This window comes from Stigmatopora argus, chromosome 16, assembly GCF_051989625.1.
Source record: "Stigmatopora argus isolate UIUO_Sarg chromosome 16, RoL_Sarg_1.0, whole genome shotgun sequence".
Taxonomy (NCBI): Eukaryota; Metazoa; Chordata; class Actinopteri; order Syngnathiformes; family Syngnathidae; genus Stigmatopora; species Stigmatopora argus.
Window position 1 is genome coordinate 12,776,751 of NC_135402.1, and position 17,817 is coordinate 12,794,567.

General features: G+C 42.6%; 1 protein-coding gene across 4 annotated transcripts in view; it reads left to right on the forward strand.

Annotated features, from left to right (window-relative positions):
• Window positions 1-17,817, forward strand: part of LOC144091218 (ephrin type-A receptor 5-like) — a 111,592-nt gene that overhangs the window by 71,788 nt on the left and 21,987 nt on the right. For all 4 annotated transcript variants that reach the window (XM_077623383.1, XM_077623381.1, XM_077623382.1 and 1 more), the window contains 2 exons: window positions 5,880-5,947; window positions 15,704-15,829. In XM_077623383.1, the coding sequence (XP_077479509.1) occupies window positions 5,880-5,947; window positions 15,704-15,829 (194 nt within the window). The remainder of the gene's footprint in view (window positions 1-5,879; window positions 5,948-15,703; window positions 15,830-17,817) is intronic.

A 17,817-nucleotide genomic window follows, 5' to 3' on the forward strand; every position in this document is an offset into this window, starting at 1 on the left:
GGTAACATGAAAAGACGTTGGGCGGTGATCTGCCTCCTACTGGCTGACTGAAGGTAAGTGAAAGACAGTGAGAGGTAAGTGATCCGCTCGGGGGGTGATGCAATGTATCCATCACGGCAGAATGCCAAATTACGAGTCCGAAATTATCACTTATTTGGGTCTTTTGCCGGGAAAACCCACCTTAATTGAGAAGCACTTGCCAATTTCGTCATATGCAGTTGGATATGATGACAATTAGGCTTTTGTCGAGTCAATGATGATGACAAAGCCTATGTCCGATTCTTATATTATAACCTGAAGTCATCAGCCAAAAGATTGGGTCTTGGGCGCAGTTGGGTATTCCAACAGGACAATGACCCCAAACACACATCAAAAGTGGTAATGGAATGGCTAAATCAGGCTAGAATTAAGGTTTTCGAATGGCCTTCCCAAAGTCCTGACTCAAACCCCATTGAGAACTTGTGGACAATGCTGAAGAAACGAGTCCCTGTCAGAAAGCCATCAAATTTAACTGAACTGCACCAATTCTGTCAAGAGGAGTGGTCAAAGATTCAACCAGAAGCTTGTGGATGACTACCAAAAGCGCCTAATTGAAGTGAAAATGGCCAAGGGACATGTTACCAAATATTAGCGCTGCTGTATGTATATTTTTGACCCAGCAGATATGATCACTTTTTTCTGTTCACCCATAATAAAGTCATAAAAGAACCAAACTTCATGAATGTTTTTTGTGACAAAAAAGTATCTGTTCCAATCACTCTATCAGAGAAAAATCTGAGTTGTAGAAATATATATATATATATACACACATACATATATGTATAGATATATATACATATATATGTATATATACATACATATATAGATATATATATATACATATGTATGTATATATAATAATAATAATCGGACATAGGCCCTGTCGTCATTATCAACAACAAAAAAGCCTACTTGTCATCACACCCAGAAACTGCGTGTGACGAAATTGGTGGTGCTTCTCCATAAGATGCGTTTACTCGGCAAAAGACCTAAATAAGTGATAGTTACGGACTTGTAATTTGGCATTCTGCTGTTATGGATACAGGTCGCTTACCTCTCACTGTCTTTCACTTACCTTCAGTCAGCTAGTAGGAGGCAGATCACCACCCAAGCATCTTTTCAGATTACCTCAGAAGGGAATATGTGTTATGTTACCGCAAATTTAGAGTTCTGATGGATGTGGGGAAAAAACTGTCCTTAAGCCTATTCGTCCGTGCTTTGTGGGACCTATAGCGTCTGCCAGAGGGCAGCAGCTGGAACAGATTGTGACCAGGGTGTTAAGGGTCCCCTGTCTCTGGCTCTGCTGAGGTAATGAGGGCTGGCAATGTCTTCCAGTGAGGGCAGAGAGCAGCCGACAATCCTCTGGGCAGTGTTAATCACTTTCTGCATGGCCTTTTTGTCTGCCGCCGTGCTTCCAGCGTACCACACTGTGATGCAGTACGCCAGGATGCTCTCTACAGTGGTTCTATAGAAGGTTATCAGAAGCTTGGTGCCCAAGTTGTTCTTCCTAAGTACCCTGAGGAAATGGAGTCGTTTCTGAGCCTTCTTCACTACTGCCGTGATGTTTGTAGACCAGGAGAGCTTATCCGTGACGTGGACCCCCAGGAATTTAAAGGACTGGACCCTGTCTACACATACTCCATTTATGAGGAGTGGGGCCAGATCTGTGCCGTGTTTGCGAAAGTCCAGGATTATTTATTTAGTTTTCGTGGTGTTCAGTGTGAGATTGTTCACCGCGCGCCACGAAGACAGTTTGTTGACCTCATCTCTGTAGGCCAGGGGTGGCCAACTCCGGTCCTCGAGAGCCGCTATCCGGTCTGTTTTCCATGTCTCCCTCCACCAACACACCTGAATCAAATAATCAGGATCGGTATCAATCTTCTGGACGGCTTGCTTATGAGTTGGTCATTTGATTCAGGTGTGCTAGAGGAGGGAGATATGGAAAACACACCGGATAGCGGCTCTCGAGGACCGGAGTTGGCCACCCCTGCTGTAGGCCAACTCATCCCCTCCTGAGATGAGTCCGACCACAGTGGTGTCGTCAGCGAATTTGATGATGGTGTTAGACTGGTGGGTGGGTGTACAGTCGTATGTGTACAGGGAGTACAGAAGAGGACTCAGTACACAGCCTTGAGGGGAGCCAGTGCCTAGTGTAATGGAGGAAGAGAGGTGGGGACCAAGTCTAACAAACTGTGGTCGGTTGGTCAAGAAGTTCTTTATCCAGCAGCAGACTGAAGAGGATAGTCCAAGGTGGGAGAGTTTGTCAGTCAGAATGTCCGGTTTTATGGTGTTGAAGGCTGAGCTATAGTCAATGAAGAGCATCCTCACGTAGTTCCCATGGTGTTCCAGGTGGCTCAGTGCTGTATGAAGAGCAATGGCAATAGCATCCTCAGTGGATCTGTTTGCTCTATAAGCAAACTTGTGAGGGTCAATTGAGGGAGGGATTGTATTCCTGATATGGTGGGCTACCAACTTTTCAAAGCACTTCATGATCACAGGCGTGAGTGCAACAGGCCTATAATCATTCATGCTGTCAATGGTTGGCTTTTTGGGGACAGGGATAATGGTGGCAGATTTCAGACAGGATGGAATGATGGATTGTTGCAGGGAACAATTGAAAGTTTTTGTGAAGACTCCAGCCAGCTGGTCAGGACAGGCTTTGAGCACCTTCCCAGGTACTCTGTCTGGGCCAGCAGCCTTCCTGGTGTTCACAGACCGCATTACCAGTCTCACTTCCTGTTCCCGGAACGTCAGTGTATTGCTGCAGGGTGGTGGTGGGGGTGTTGAGACTGGGTCTGATTTGTCAGTCTCGAAGCGGGCAAAGAAACGGTTCAATTCCTCCTCTAGTGAGGCATCTGCGTTAACAGACATATTATTGTTATTGTAGTTGGTAATATGTCGTATTCCTTGCCACATCTTCTTTGGGTTATTTTTTTGTGAAGTGCTCCTCAATTTTCTTAGTATATGCTGCCTTGGCCTTTTTAATGCCTCTTTTCAGCTCAGCTCTGGCAGCTCTATATTTTGTCTTGTCCCCTGATCTAAAGGCGGTGTTACGGCATTTGATGAGTGCCTGTGTCTCATTGGTCATCCAGGGTTTTTGGTTAGGAAAAACCCGTATTCGTTTATTTATAGTGACGTTGTCAATGCAGTTTTTTATGTAAGAAAGTACAGAGTCTGTGTAGTCCTGGAGGTTGTCGTGTACAAAAAGTTCCCAGTTGGTGCGGGAAAAAAAGTCCTGCAGCTGAGAAAGTGCGTCCTCGGGCCAAGTTTTTATTATCTTTATTTGTGGCGTTGTTTGCCTCCGGAGTGGAGTGTAAGCGGGGGTGAGAGATAGGCAGAGGTGATCTGATCCAGCTAGGTGAGGGAGGGAAGAGGCTATATAAACTTAGGTAAAACAGTCTTTAAACACGCCTTGTTGAAATCACCAGCGACAATAAAAACTCCATCGGGGTGGTCAAGCTGTTGTTTGTTTACAGCCGTTAGCAGGAGGTTAAGTGCCGTGTTAACGTTAGCATTCGGAGGTATATAGATAGCCGTTACTATGACGACCGTTAGCTTTCTCGGTAAATAATAGGGCCTACACCGTATTGCCAATAACTGTAAATCCGGGGAACAGTGAGTGTCAATGATCCTACTGTCACAACACCATTCATTATGTATAAACATGCACAGTCCTTCTCCTTTGCTTTTGCCTGTTAATTCTTTTGAACGGTCGTTCCGAAAAAGCGTTCGGCTAGCTCGCGATACCGCAGCGTCGGGGATATGCGGGTGTAGCCACGTTTCTGTGATGAGAATAATATTACAGTTCCTAACAAAGCTGTTGGTAGCAATTCGAAGTTCCAATTCATCCATTTTGTGGGTGATGGATCGGGCGTTGGTCAAAAAGATACTAGGAAGCGGTGCTCGGTGTGGTTGTTGTTTCAGCTTAGCAGCAAGGCCAGCCCGGCATCCACGCTTCTGTTTTCTGTCCCTTCGCCGCCTTCGACGTGCTTTGAGTGGGCTGGCTATCCACGGAGATCCCGGAGAGTTTGTTGTGAAATCGGAAGTATCGCATATCCTTCCGATAGTGATTAAATCCTGGCGACTGTAGGATAATGAACGACATATAGATATATATACACATATATATATATATATATATATATATATATATATATATATATATACAAATACATGTATATATACATACATATATAGATATATATATATACACATGTGTGTGTATATATATATATATATATGCAAGATGTCACTCCGTGGCATCAAAATGATATATATATATATATAAAAATATATATAAAAAAATATATGAATATATATATAAATATATTTATATATATATATATATATATATATATATATATATATATATATATATATATATATATATATATATATATAAAATGATAACAAAATGATATATATATATATATATAATTTTGTTATCATTTTGATGCCACGGGGTGACATCTTGCATGGAGCCCCAGATCGAGGGAGATTATCAGAGGTCTTGTATGTCTTCCATTTTCTAATAATTGCTCTAACCCAATGTTCCCTCTAAGCTGCGCGCGTGCGCAATTGCGATCTAGTCTTGCCTTCTCTGTGCACAGCAAATCATATGGAGACAAACAAAAAATTTGAGGGAACATTGCTCCTACCGTTGATTTCTTTACACCAAGCGTTTTAACTATTGCAGATTCAGTCTTCCCAGCCTGGTGCAGGTCTCACAATTTTGTCTCTAGTGTCCTTCAACTGCTCTTTGGTCTTGGCCATAGTGGAGTTTGGAGTGTGAGAGACAGAGGTTGTGGACAGGTGTCTTTTATACCGATAATGAGTTAAAACAGATGCTATTAATACAGGTAACGAGTGGAGACCTCGTTAGAAGAAGTTAGACCTCTTTGACAGCCAGAAATCTTGCTTGTTTGTAGGTGACCAAATACTTATTTTCCACTCTAATTTGGAAATAAATTCTTTAAAAATCAAACAATGTGATTTTCTAGGTTTTTTCTCTCATGGTTGACGTTTACCCATGTTGACAATTACAGACCTATCTAATCTTTTCAAGTAGGAGAACTTGCACAACTGGTGGTTGACTAAATACTTATTTGCCCCACTCACTGTGTGTATATATATATATATATATATATATATATATATATATATATATATATATCCACTCTCTCTCCCCTCCATGCACTCCGCGTCTTACTAAATAATGTCTTATCATTTTAGTACAACCACTAGATAATTATTTGTTTTGTTAGTAGATGTTGAATTAGAACCAATAAAAATAAGTTTTTCCATTGTAATATCTTGTTTTGGTGTTTTTTCAGAGGGTTGGAATGAATTAATTTGTATTTAGCTCATTTCTATTGGAAAGGTCTATTTGAGATACAAGTGAATCAACATACGAGCTCCGTTAATTATTGTACAATCTTTATTTTATTTAATATTAGTATCTTACAGGCGATTCTACAGGTTTTCCGTGGCGACATCTGAGGGGATAAGCCGAAGGTCCGCCCACCACCAATATTGAAATTATCAACACAGGCCTCACAATAACTTAAACAAAATATATAGTTTAAAAAAACATTTCAATCTATTTGTATCAAATTTTAATGTTGAAAAATATTTGAAATGGAAGCTCATGTATGAATAGTCCACTGTTGGTTAAAACAAACCTGCCATGGTGCCCTTTTCCTGACTGTATGAATCACAATGCAATGCACCCTTTCGTTCCAATGCATGGTAAATTCGAGGAACTATGAATTAAAAACTAAGTTTCAGACTACTATAGTCTACAATACGACGCTTTCCTAATAATTTCTTCTCTTTCTTAGCCGGTGTGGCTACAGCAAAGCAAAGCAAGATGCCGAAGAGGAAAAAATGCATTTCCATAATGGTCACAGTAAGTCCACAGCACGCTTTGTAATAGTACAAAGAAAAATATGATGAAAAATGAATTGGTTTAATTTGGCTTCAATTCAGTTGGTGTGTTTGTGTTGAATTTGTGTTTGTAGAGCAGATTTCAAACAGTGACCACCACGTTATTATTGGTTAGTCTACCCCTAAGGCCTGAGCATGTGTGCCTGCCAAACAGTACAGTCAAAGATCCTGAGGGCTTTTCATTGTTGCCATACTGTCCCATTCCAAACACAGCCCTCTTTACAGCTTCCTATAGTATGTGGCAACATTTCTACATTGTGTTTTGCATGCCATCTGTTACAATTAGGCATCACCGAAACTTCTATCTCGACTCGTAAGAAGCAACAACATGCAGTGTTGCTGCTCTTAATAGAAAATAGTGTCATTATAGAAATACACAGAATTCTACAGTGAACCTGCCATGCATTGATTAGATTAGAATAAATTAGAATATATTAGAAAAGATTAGAATATATTAGATTAGATTGGATTGGATTAGATTAGATTAAACTTTATTTCATCCCATATTCGGGACATTTCCTTGGTTGCAGTAGCAAGACAGACACAGAAGACATTGTAGACCTAGGTAAAAAACTGGAGCCACACACAGAAATTCCACAAGGTGGGGACCTTCTGTAGACTGAGGCTTAGGTTAAATATGCAGAATCACTCTTTCAAGATGATCCGCACAGTCCCTCAGTAGTCTGGAGGTGATCATCTTCCTTGCCTAGATCCTCCTAAGATGTCCTAACACCTGATCAACAGCAGCGGAGAGGCCGGTGGGGGGCTTCAAAGCACACAAGCCCACAACTTTCCCGTTGCAGCCCAGCAAGCACCGACAGCTCCTCCATCTGACCGGGGAAAGATCTCACGCTCCCGTAACAATAATGGAATGCTCGGTCTAGAGTGTTGCCTCTTCTCCCGGCACAATCGTCCACTGCTTACAGCTGCATGACAGTGGAGGCACGGCTGAACGGCTCCAAAGACGCCTAGGACTAGCACAAAGAAACCAAGCCACGCGACGGGTGTGGTGGAGTCGCAAAGGTTGCAAAGCAACAAAGCAAAAAGTACAAAGTACAAAGTACAAAGCAAAGTATATGGGAAAGCATTAAGAAATTTTAAAATGCAATTAAAAAAGATAGAAAAGCAGCAAAAACACAAAACGAGCAAGAGCGGACGGAGCAATCGCTACCGGCTGCCATCTTGGTTGCAGTAGCAAGAAAGACGACAGACACAAGAAAAGGACATTGTAGAGTTAGATAAAACTGGAACCACACACAGGAAGTCTTCCATAAGGTGGGGGCAACTTCTGCAGACTGAGACGGAGGTTGAAAATATGCAGAGTCACTCTACCAAGCTTATCCGCACAGTCCCTCAGTAGTCTGGAGCTGAAGAATCAACAATAACAGAGTACAGACGCTCCCCTACTTACGAACATTCAACTTACGAACAACGGTACATACGAACATGTCTGCAAATTGCGTTTAAGTCCAAAAATGTTCGCAAGTCCAATTTTGTATTTCGCGCCTTTTTCGGAGTAGTACTTCTTTCCGCCGCTAATACCGACGCCTGGCGCTGTGAGAGCTCAGCTCACCCAGCATCTACCTTCTTCTTCGTTGCAATGCGGAAGTGCGTGAATGTATCTCCAGTGTGCAAAGAACCTTTTTCATTTGTATCATTAAATATCTCATGCATCCAATATTGAATATGGTTGGTAAAAAGCTAAAGGCTTCTATTGAGGGAGTTGCAAGGAAGAGGCAAGCCATTTCATTTGAAACGAGTGGCAATAATAACGAAGCTTGATGCGCGTGAGAGTGGTGAGCGTTTCACGGGCATTGAATCGTTCGACCGTCAGTACCATTTATAAACAGAAAGATCGAGCAGCAGGACCCAAATATTGAACGTTGCACAAAGTTTGCAAATCAATTGAATGATGCCATACAGTGCTACCGCATCATTTATGATGAAAAAAAGAAGAAAACTGCAATCGTCATTAGGTCACTTCTTTTGGCCAGTTTCTAATACATAAATCTCTCTCTCTCTCTACAGTACTGTACATATTCTCTCCATTTTATTAAATGTTTTTTTTTCAGTACAAACCAATGCGTGTTACTTATACAAGCCTTAAACATACAAATGCACTTATATAAACCTTCAATATACTTATATCGGCCTTAAACATAAATTATAATACATAATATAGCACTGAATCAACTTACAAACAAATTCAACTTATGAACAATCGCTCGGAACCAATTGCGTTCGTAAGTAGGGGAGCGTCTGTACAACACTCCTGATACCTCGTTTACGGCCTGGTAAGCGTCGACAGCTCTTCCATCTTATCGGGGAGGGATCGCACTTTCCACATAATAGATGGAATGATTGGTCTGAAGCGTCGCGTCTTCTCCCGGCACTTTTGTCCAGCTCCGCATGTCCAGCGGCATCGAGGTGTTGCTCTTTCTGCTGCAAAACATAATAGTTTAAACCAGGGATGGTCACCGTTTTTTGCTTCAAGCTCCACTTTTCAAGTAGCCAACATCCTGCGATGTACCTTATTCAAGTAGCCAACCTCCCGGGGGCATCGGCACAGAGATTGGAGGGAGGACAGGTCAGACGCGTCTGATTATCAACAAAGGGCGACCAAATTGAAGCTGTTCAACATCAAAGGAAAGCCTTTGCTAGCAGGTGTGACAGGTTGTATATATTAGCCGAGGCTATCGGCACCACACTTAGATTCCGATGAGCTCTTAACAATAATTCACTCCTATTATTTCTATCATAATACGTTTTCGTGACTAAACAGAAAACGGCACAACACAAGTACAATTATCAAGATGTGTATTTATTAAATATTACAGTTATAGGCATATGAAAAGACTTTAATTTATTAATATCTAAATATAATGTACGTCCCGGAGTCAGCTGGCAGAGGCTCCAGCACCCCCGCGACCCAAATGAGGATAAAGCGGTTCAGAAATTGAATGAATGAATAAAAAATGTAAATACTTTAAATACTCTAGTGACAGTGAAAATACCCCACTGACGAGTCATTACCTTATCATGGTGTTGGGGTTTGTGTGTCCCAGTGATCCTTGGAGCTATGTTGTCTGGGGCCTTGAGCCCCTGGTAGAGTCACCCATGGCAAACTGGTCTGAGGTGAGTGACCAGACGAAGAAAGGCTCAGAACACCTCCTAACATTATTGGACGACGTCGTCCTTCGCCCGGATGCGGGTCACCCCACATGGGAGCCAGGCCCGGAGGGGAGGTGCGATGTCGGGCGCCTGGTGGCCGGGCCTACATCTATGGGGCCCTGCCGGGCACAGCCCGCAGAGGCGACATGCGTTCCCCTCACATGGGCTCACCACCTGTGAGAGGAGCCAAAGAGGCCGGGTGCGCCGACAGTTGGGTAGCAGCCAAAGGAGGGATCCTTGGCGGTCCGATCCCCGGCTGCAGAAACTGGCTCTTGGGATGTGGAATGTCACCTATCTGGTTGGGAAAGAGCCTGAGCTAGTGTGTGAGGTTGAGAAATTCCGGCTCAACATAGGGCTCACCTCTACGCACAGCTTGGGTTCCGGTACCACTCTTCGACTCTGGAGTTGCCCAAGGTGAGAGGCGCCGAGCAGGTGTGGGCATACTTGTTGCCACCCGGCTCGGTGCCTGTATGTTGGGGTTTACCCCGGTGGACGAGAGGGTAGGAAACCTCCATCTTCGGGTGGGGGGACGGGAACTGACACAACAGGACACCCTAGGCTGCAGTTTGATGATTGACTTTGTGGTCATGTCATCGGACCTGCGGCCGCATGTCTTGGACTCTCGGGTAAAGAGGGGCAGGGCTGTCAACCGATCACCACCTGGTGGTGAGTTGGCTCCGATAGAGGGGGCAGATGCCAGTCTGGCCCAGGAAACCCAAATGTTTCGTGAGGGTCTGCGAGAAAACCCTGGCGGAGTCCCCTGTCAGAAGGAGTTTCAATTCCCACCTCCAACAGAGCTTCTCTCATGTCCGGGAAAAGGCGGGGGACATTGAGTCCGAGTGGACGATGTTCCGTGCTTCAATTTCTGAGCCGTAGACTTGAGCTTCTCCCGCAAGGTGGTCGGTGCCTGTGGTGGCGGAAATCCTAGAAGGGATGTTGTCAGACTGATAAAGGAGTCCTACCGGGCCCTTTTGGCTCATGGGACTCCGGAGGCAGCTGATGGGTGCCATGATCCATGTGCCATGAATTTAGAGTCCTGATGGATGTGGGAAAAAAACTGTCCTTAAGCCTATTTGTCCGTACTTTGTGAGACCTATAGCGTCTGCCAGAGGGCACCAGCTGGAACAGATTGTGACCAGGGTGGTATGGGTCCCCGATGATGTTCCTGGCTCTGCTGAGGTATCGAGGGCTGGCAATGTCTTCTAGTGAGGGCAGAGAGCAGCCGACGATCTTCTGGGCAGTGTTAATCACTTTCTGCATGGCCTTTTTCTCTGCTGCCGTGCTTCCAGCGTACCACACTGTGACGCAGTATGCCAGGATGCTCTCCACAGTGGCTCTATAGAAGGTTACCAGAAGCTTAGTGTTCAAGTTGTTCCTCCTGAGTACCCTGAGGAAATTGAGTCGTTTCTGGGCCTTCTTCACTACTGCCATGGTGTCTGTCTACACATACTCCATTTATGAGGAGTGGGGCCAGATCTGTGCTGTGTTTGCGAAAGTCCAGGACTATTTCTTTAGTTTTCGTGGTCTTCAGTGTGAGATTGTTCACCGAGCACCACGAAGACAGTTTGTTGACCTCATCTCTGTAGGCCTACTCATCCCCTCCTGAGATGAGTCCAACCACAGTGGTGTCATCGGCAAATTTGATGATGGGGTTAGACTGGTGGGTTGGTGTACAGTCGTATGTGTACAGGGAGTACAGAAGAGGACTCAGTACACAGCCTTGAGGGGAGCCAGTGCTCAGTGTAATGGAGGAAGAGAGGTGGGGACCAAGTCTAACAGTTTGTGGTCGGTTGGTTAAGAAGTTCTTTATCCAGCAGCAGATGGAAGAGGATAGTCCAAGGTGGGAGAGTTTGTTAGTCAGAATGTCCGGTATTATAGTGTTGAAGGCTGAGCTATAGTCAATGAAAAGCATCCTCATGTAATTCCCGGTGGCTCAGTACTGTGTGTAGAGCAATGGCGATAGCATCCTCAGTGGACCTGTTTGCTTTATAAGCAAACTGGTGAGAGTCAACTGAAGGAGGGATTGTATTCCTGATATGGCGGGCGACCAAGTTTTCAAAGCACTTCATGATCACAGGCGTGAGTGCAACAGGCCTATAATCATACAGGCTGTCAATGGTTGGCTTTTGGGGGACAGGGATAATGGTGGCAGATTTCAGGCAGGATGGAATGATGGATTGTTGCAGGGAACAATTGAAAATGTTTGTGAAAACTCCAGCCAGCTGTTTAGCACAGGCTTTGAGCAGCTTCCCAGGTACTCCGTCTGGGCCAGCAGCCTTCCTGGTGTTCACAGACCGGTCTCACTTACTGTTCCTGAATCTTCAGTGTATTGCTGCAGGTTGGTGGTGGGGGTGTTGAGACTGGGTCTGATTTGTCATTCTCAAAGCGGGCAAAGAAATGGTTCAGTTCCCCCGCTAGTGAGGCATCTGCGTTAACAGACATTATTGTTATTGTAATTGTTAATATGTCGTATTCCCTGCCACATCTTCTTTGGGTTATTTCCTGTGAAGTGCTCCTCAATTTTCTTTGTATATGCTGCCTTGGCCTTTTTAATGCCTCTCTTCAGCTCTGCTCTGGCAGCACTGTATTGTACCTTGTCCCCTGATCTGAAGGCGGTGTTACGGCATTTGATGAGTGCCTGTGTCTCCTTGGTCATCCAGGGTTTTTGGTTAGGAAATACCCGTATCCGTTTATTAACAGTGACGTTGTCCGTGCAGTTTTTGATGTAGGAAAGTACAGTGTCCATGTAGTCCTGGAGGTTGTCGTGTTCGAATAGTTCCCAGTTGGTGCAGGAAAAAACAGTCCTGCAGCTGAGAAAGGGCGTCCTCGGGCCAAGTTTTTATTATGTTTTATGTATTATATATATATATATATATATATCGTATATATATATATATATATATCGTATATATATATATATATATATATATATATATATATATATATATATATATATATATATATATATATATATATATATATATATATATATATATATATGTATTATATTATGTTTTTACTATGTCACCGATTCTGTTCATCACTTTCATGGACAGAATATCTATTGTCCAGCTGTGGCGTTGAGGGGGTCCGGTTTGGTGGCCTCAGGACTGTATCCCTGCTTTTTGCAGATGATGTGGTTCTGTTGGCTTCATCAGTTCGTGATCTCCAACTCTCGCTGGAACGATTCGCAACCAAATGTGAAGTGGTCGGGATGAGAATCAGCACCTCCAAAACTGAGACCATGATCCTCAGTCGGAAAAAGGTGGCGTGCCCTCTCTGGATCAGGTCCTTCCCCAAGTGGAGGAGTTTCAGTATCTTGGGGTCTTGTTCACGAGTGATGGAAGAATGGAGCGGGAGATCGACAGGCAGATCGAGGCAGCGTCTGCAGTGTTGCGGACTCTGCACTGGTCCGTCGCGGTAAAGAAGGAGCTGGGTCAAAAGGCGAGGCTCGCTATTTACCAGTCGATCTATGTTCCCACCCTCATCTATAGTCACGAGCTTTGGTTCGTGACCAAAAGAACGAGATCCCGGATACAAACGGCTGAAATGAGTTTCCTCCGCAGGATGTCCGTACTCTCACTTAGAGATAAGGTGAGACGCTCGGTCATCCGGGATGGGCTCGAACTAGAGCCGCTGCTCCTCCAGATCGAGAGGAGCCAGACGAGTTGGCTTGGGCATCTGATCAATGCCCCCTGGACGCCTCTCTCGGAGGTGTTCCGGGCACGTCGCACCGGGAGAAAGCCACGGTGCCGACCTCAGACACGCTGAGGAGACTATGTCTCCCGGCTGTCCCGGGAACGCCTTGGGATACTGAAGCTGCTGCCCCCGCGACCTGACTTTGGATAAGCAGAAGATGAGATGAGATGTGATGACACAGTGAAAATAGTTACTCTACACTTGATATAAATAAAAATGAACAGGTTAATGGGAGTTCTCATCCAAGTCCTTGAAGGGGAGCCCCCTTTCAGCGATATACAGCTTCGCCGTTCAGGTTGAAACGGTTTGTGAAGGCCTTCATGATCCAGGCTTTCCGGTTGCGCATCTAGTAGGCAGCATTCCCACACATGATGATGATGATCCGCATGTTCTGTTCATCATTGAATAAGAATTCCGGAAAGGCATCCTGTTCCCAAAAAACTCTCCCGGAGATACCGTATTTACTCACATATAAGCCACCCCGCGTATAAGCCGCACCCTTAAAATTGCCTTAATATTGTTGAATTTTACAGTTTCTCAGGTATAAGCTGCCCCCTGATTCACAATTTTCACATCCATATTCATGGTTTAAATAGGGAGTACAAATGTTTTACTTTGAAGGGAAAATCTTAAGGAAAATCATCGCACGTGGTATTTCTGAGATACTGCATGAATCAAAAGCACATTATTAGGGTCAATGTCATAAGGAAGTTAATATGCCTGTCTCTGTAAATGCAAAATCTCAAATTATTGAATTTGACAAAAGAAATTGTTACGTCTGACGACGACGTCGTGGCAAGGAAACATGGAGTAGGACCCAATCGCAGGGAAGGTCGAGGGAAATGGAGCTTAAACAAAAACATCAATAACTTAGGCAGGATCTTTAGAAAATAACGACTTCGAAATCAAATCACAAAATCAAACCTGACGGGAAGATATGGGGATACGAAGAACATGGAACAGGGAGTGTGGCATGGCATGGCAAGGCAATGTGGCATGGTACAAACAAAGCGGACTAACTGACACTGGCCAAACAATTTGTGGGGTTTAAAAAGACAAAACAGGAACTAATTCTCAATGACGCGCAGCTGCGCGAGCGGACCGGCAAGTCAGCAGGGTCAAACAAAAGTAGGAAAGCGAACATAAGAACACAGGGAGAAAACAATGAAATAATACCAACCCAAACCTAACAGAAATAAGTCTTGATAGGAACCTGATGCTTTTTAATGAATTACAATTTTCTTACCAGAATTTTAAGATGTTGTGGCGGCCATATTGCTTCTGATGTCGAAATATCTAGATTTTTTTGATGGTTCATTGATAGGTCTGAAAAACAACTTCCGGAGACAGGTTAAGAAAGTGTGAGACCAATTTAAAGGAGATTTAGTTTATTATCAAACTGCAGAATGGGGAGAGCTCAAACAGCGTGAACCGCTCATGGTCTGTTGTCATGCAACTCTCACCGAATGGCCAGGGAGTGAGTCTTAAATACAGGCAAAACTGACAGTTGTCAGCAGGACTTTGGACAGATACGTTTCAGTAATTTCAAATGGTTTTATTTTGTCTGACTGGGGAGCTAAAAACAAAATTTGCAAAATATTTAGTATATATTTAAAAATAGTCATTATCTGCTTTTATCAAACTTGACCTAACATTTGGTACCATCATGGCAATATGCAATCATTCCTGTACACTGCAGTATCATTACAAAGACCTAGATCACTGGTTCTTAACCTGGTTAGAGCTACCGAACCACACCAGTTTCATATGCGCATTGGCCGAACCCTATTTTAGTGTAAAATAAAATGTTTTTTTTTTCTTTTTTCAAATTGAAGATATATAAATTCCTCGCAGCACTGATTGGCCAAGCAATGTCACGTGATCATCCGCAGCCAGTGATAGTCAAGCGGGGCATGTTATCGTGTATAGACATGATGATTCGGTGTCTTGACCTCCGCGTCAGAGGCTCCCTGATAACGACTCACCTGATAGATCTGAAATACAACTTCAGGAACATGTTAAGAAAGAGTGAGATCAATTTAATAGGAAATAGGTTTATTACCAGACTGCACGATGGGGAGAGAGCTCTAACAGCTGTGAACCGCTCACAGTCTGTTGTCCTTGCAACTCTCTCTCCAAATGAACAGTGGGTCAGTCTTTATATAGGAAAACAGGGTAATATTTCTAAGACAGCGATGTAGGACAACGTTTATGTAAACAAAACTTTAGGCTGATATGGTTAGACATTTGCAGGGCTAAGTTGTATGCAAACACGGTATTTTTATAGTTCACACAAAGTGCCGCAGGCTATCTTACATTGCGCGATGCGAACAAACAATTGCAAACCGAGTTTGCCACATCGCACAATACAAGCAAACAATTGCAAAGCCAGCTAGTTAGCCTATCTTACATTCCACGATCTTAACAAACAATTGTAAAGCCAGTTTGGCCACGTGGCACGACATGAAGAAACAATTATTAAGCCAACTGGCCAGTCTATGCCACAACCAAACCCCTAGGGTTCGATTGATACCCAGGTTAAGAACCACTGACCTAGATGGTTTAGCTAGCGGCTCTGGAATGCAAACTAAAAATACACAACCAATTAAAACACCACTGTAACATTTAGATGTCCAAACACTGGTTCAGCTCTTCTAAAGTGGAATCATGCATTTAGTTTACCCACTATCTTCAGTGGCATACCAGTTTTGTTATGTACTATTTATGCTTATGCGGATGCGCATGGCTTACCTGTGTGCTTTAATTTCAGTTTTTCTATACGTACATATTGATTATCAAGTGTAATGTGTGTATAATAATGCCATAAAAAATATTATTGTGTCTGCAGTAAAGTTCTCTGGAGTGCGTACTTACATTGACCCCCTCACCTATGAAGACCCAAATCAGGCTGTGCATGAATTTGCCCAAGAAATTGATGTCTCATTCATCTCCATTGAAAGGATTATTGGAGCTGGTGAGTTGTACATTTCAGTGATTACATAAAACTTCAAGATGCTTAAAGGCAATATATTGTGATGGTTGTTGGTACATATTTTTATAACATTTAATACAAATTTTATGTTATACGCAAGATGATTCTCAATGAAAATTGATAGATCGTTTAGCCTATCATACACTTATCTTACCTGGTAAGCTATTTTGTTAAAGATCCTGTAACGTCAAATTGATTATTTTCTTCTAAATAGTACATAAAATCTGTTTGACAAATTGAGAACAAGTGACTGCCGAATCTCTCATTCATTGGCAGAAACTCTTTTGGTCAGATTTTTTGAAGTTTTTGTTTTAAGTATAGATTAGTGTCGTCACTGCTTTCTGGCCCATGCCTACCAGCATATTAGTCAGTCAGTTTTACATTTTAGCAATGAACAATACCACAATGCCTTTAATATTAAAATGCAATTTCCTGGATCACACAATGCAATAAACAACATGGTAATGTTATATAAAATACAGAAAAATAAGGAGTTCAAAATACTTCATTAGCAGCCACACAAATAAATATCCGTACCTATTTGACGGAAATCCCCTCACTCATTAGAACAGTCAGTATGCTGCTACGATGGGCTGCCATAGTAATCTACGGCCCCTTAAAATATCAACAACACAGTGATAGAAGTGGGATAAAGAAATGTTCGTAATTACAAAGGACAAACGTGAAAAGGATTGTATTTCTCCTCTTCTCATTCAACTTTTTATATTATCCTAAAGATGGAAATTTACAGTTTTGAATGGGTGGCAAAAGATTTGCAGAAAGACACTAATGGGTATTGATAATTTTAAAAGGATAAACTACTATACCAACCTCTTGCAAACTCAGAGAGAGAGAGACACTCACACTCCCCCTCTAGAATTATATTCTTTCTCGGATGGTTCAAACGTGCACGATCATCTTGACAGATGAAAACTAAACGTACTCAACGCTACCAGGCGCTGGGCATGTGATTAGCTATTTTAATTTGATGTTCTATAGAGAACCTTTAACTATCAGTGCTAGCGTAGCACCCTTGTTGTAGAACACTGTCCACTTTAAAGCGGTCAAAACCGGTCCGACAATAGACCCTTGAGGAACCCCACAAGGGTAATTTGGTTCACTCACACTCATGCTTTTTTCTTTGCGCCCATGCAACGCATTTACAATCATTGCACATCATCTGTATTTAAACTCATTTTTTGTCATAACTGAAGTTAGCAATTGTAATAACAGAGATTGAATGTGTGTTGAGTGTTAAATTATTTCATATGAGATGAGATAAATGGCAAGTGTGCTTGTATTATTATTAGTGCTTTCAAGCAATTTAAAAAAAAAAATCGAGTTAATAGCATGTATCCATAGTTAACTTGCGATTAATCACATTTGTTTTCTAAATGCAACAATGATTATGCATTGTCAAAATCAAAAATCAAATGAAATCAAAAGCCTTTATTGTCATCATACACCGCTGCATATAAAGAAATTGGTGGTGCCGCGTTGTTATCAGGAGGAAAAAAATATCACATTGTTGAAAATGCAATTATCAAATATGATGCATTTGCCCAGATTGGGTTAAATATATCGTTTGTTATCATTAGTTTAATATTATTTATGAAATAAAATTACAAAAAAATAAAACATGAAAATGAAATCAAATGATTGAATTCACCAAAACGGATGTCTCCCAGATCAGTTCTTCAGTTAATCTGTGCATTTCAATGCTATCAATAACATCTTAGAGCAGCGGTCTCAAACCGGTTCTCAAAGGGCTGCAGGGGTTGCAGGTTTTCATTCAAACCGAACAAGCGAACCTTTTGCAAGTGTAATCAGTTCATTGCAGCCATGGGCTACTTATTTTAGAAGACCCCTCATATGTTAAGCTGTCGACACTGTATCATTTGAAACAAAGACCAGGACTCACTGCAGCCCTTTGCAGAATTGGTTTGAGACCCCTATCCTAGAGTGTCACA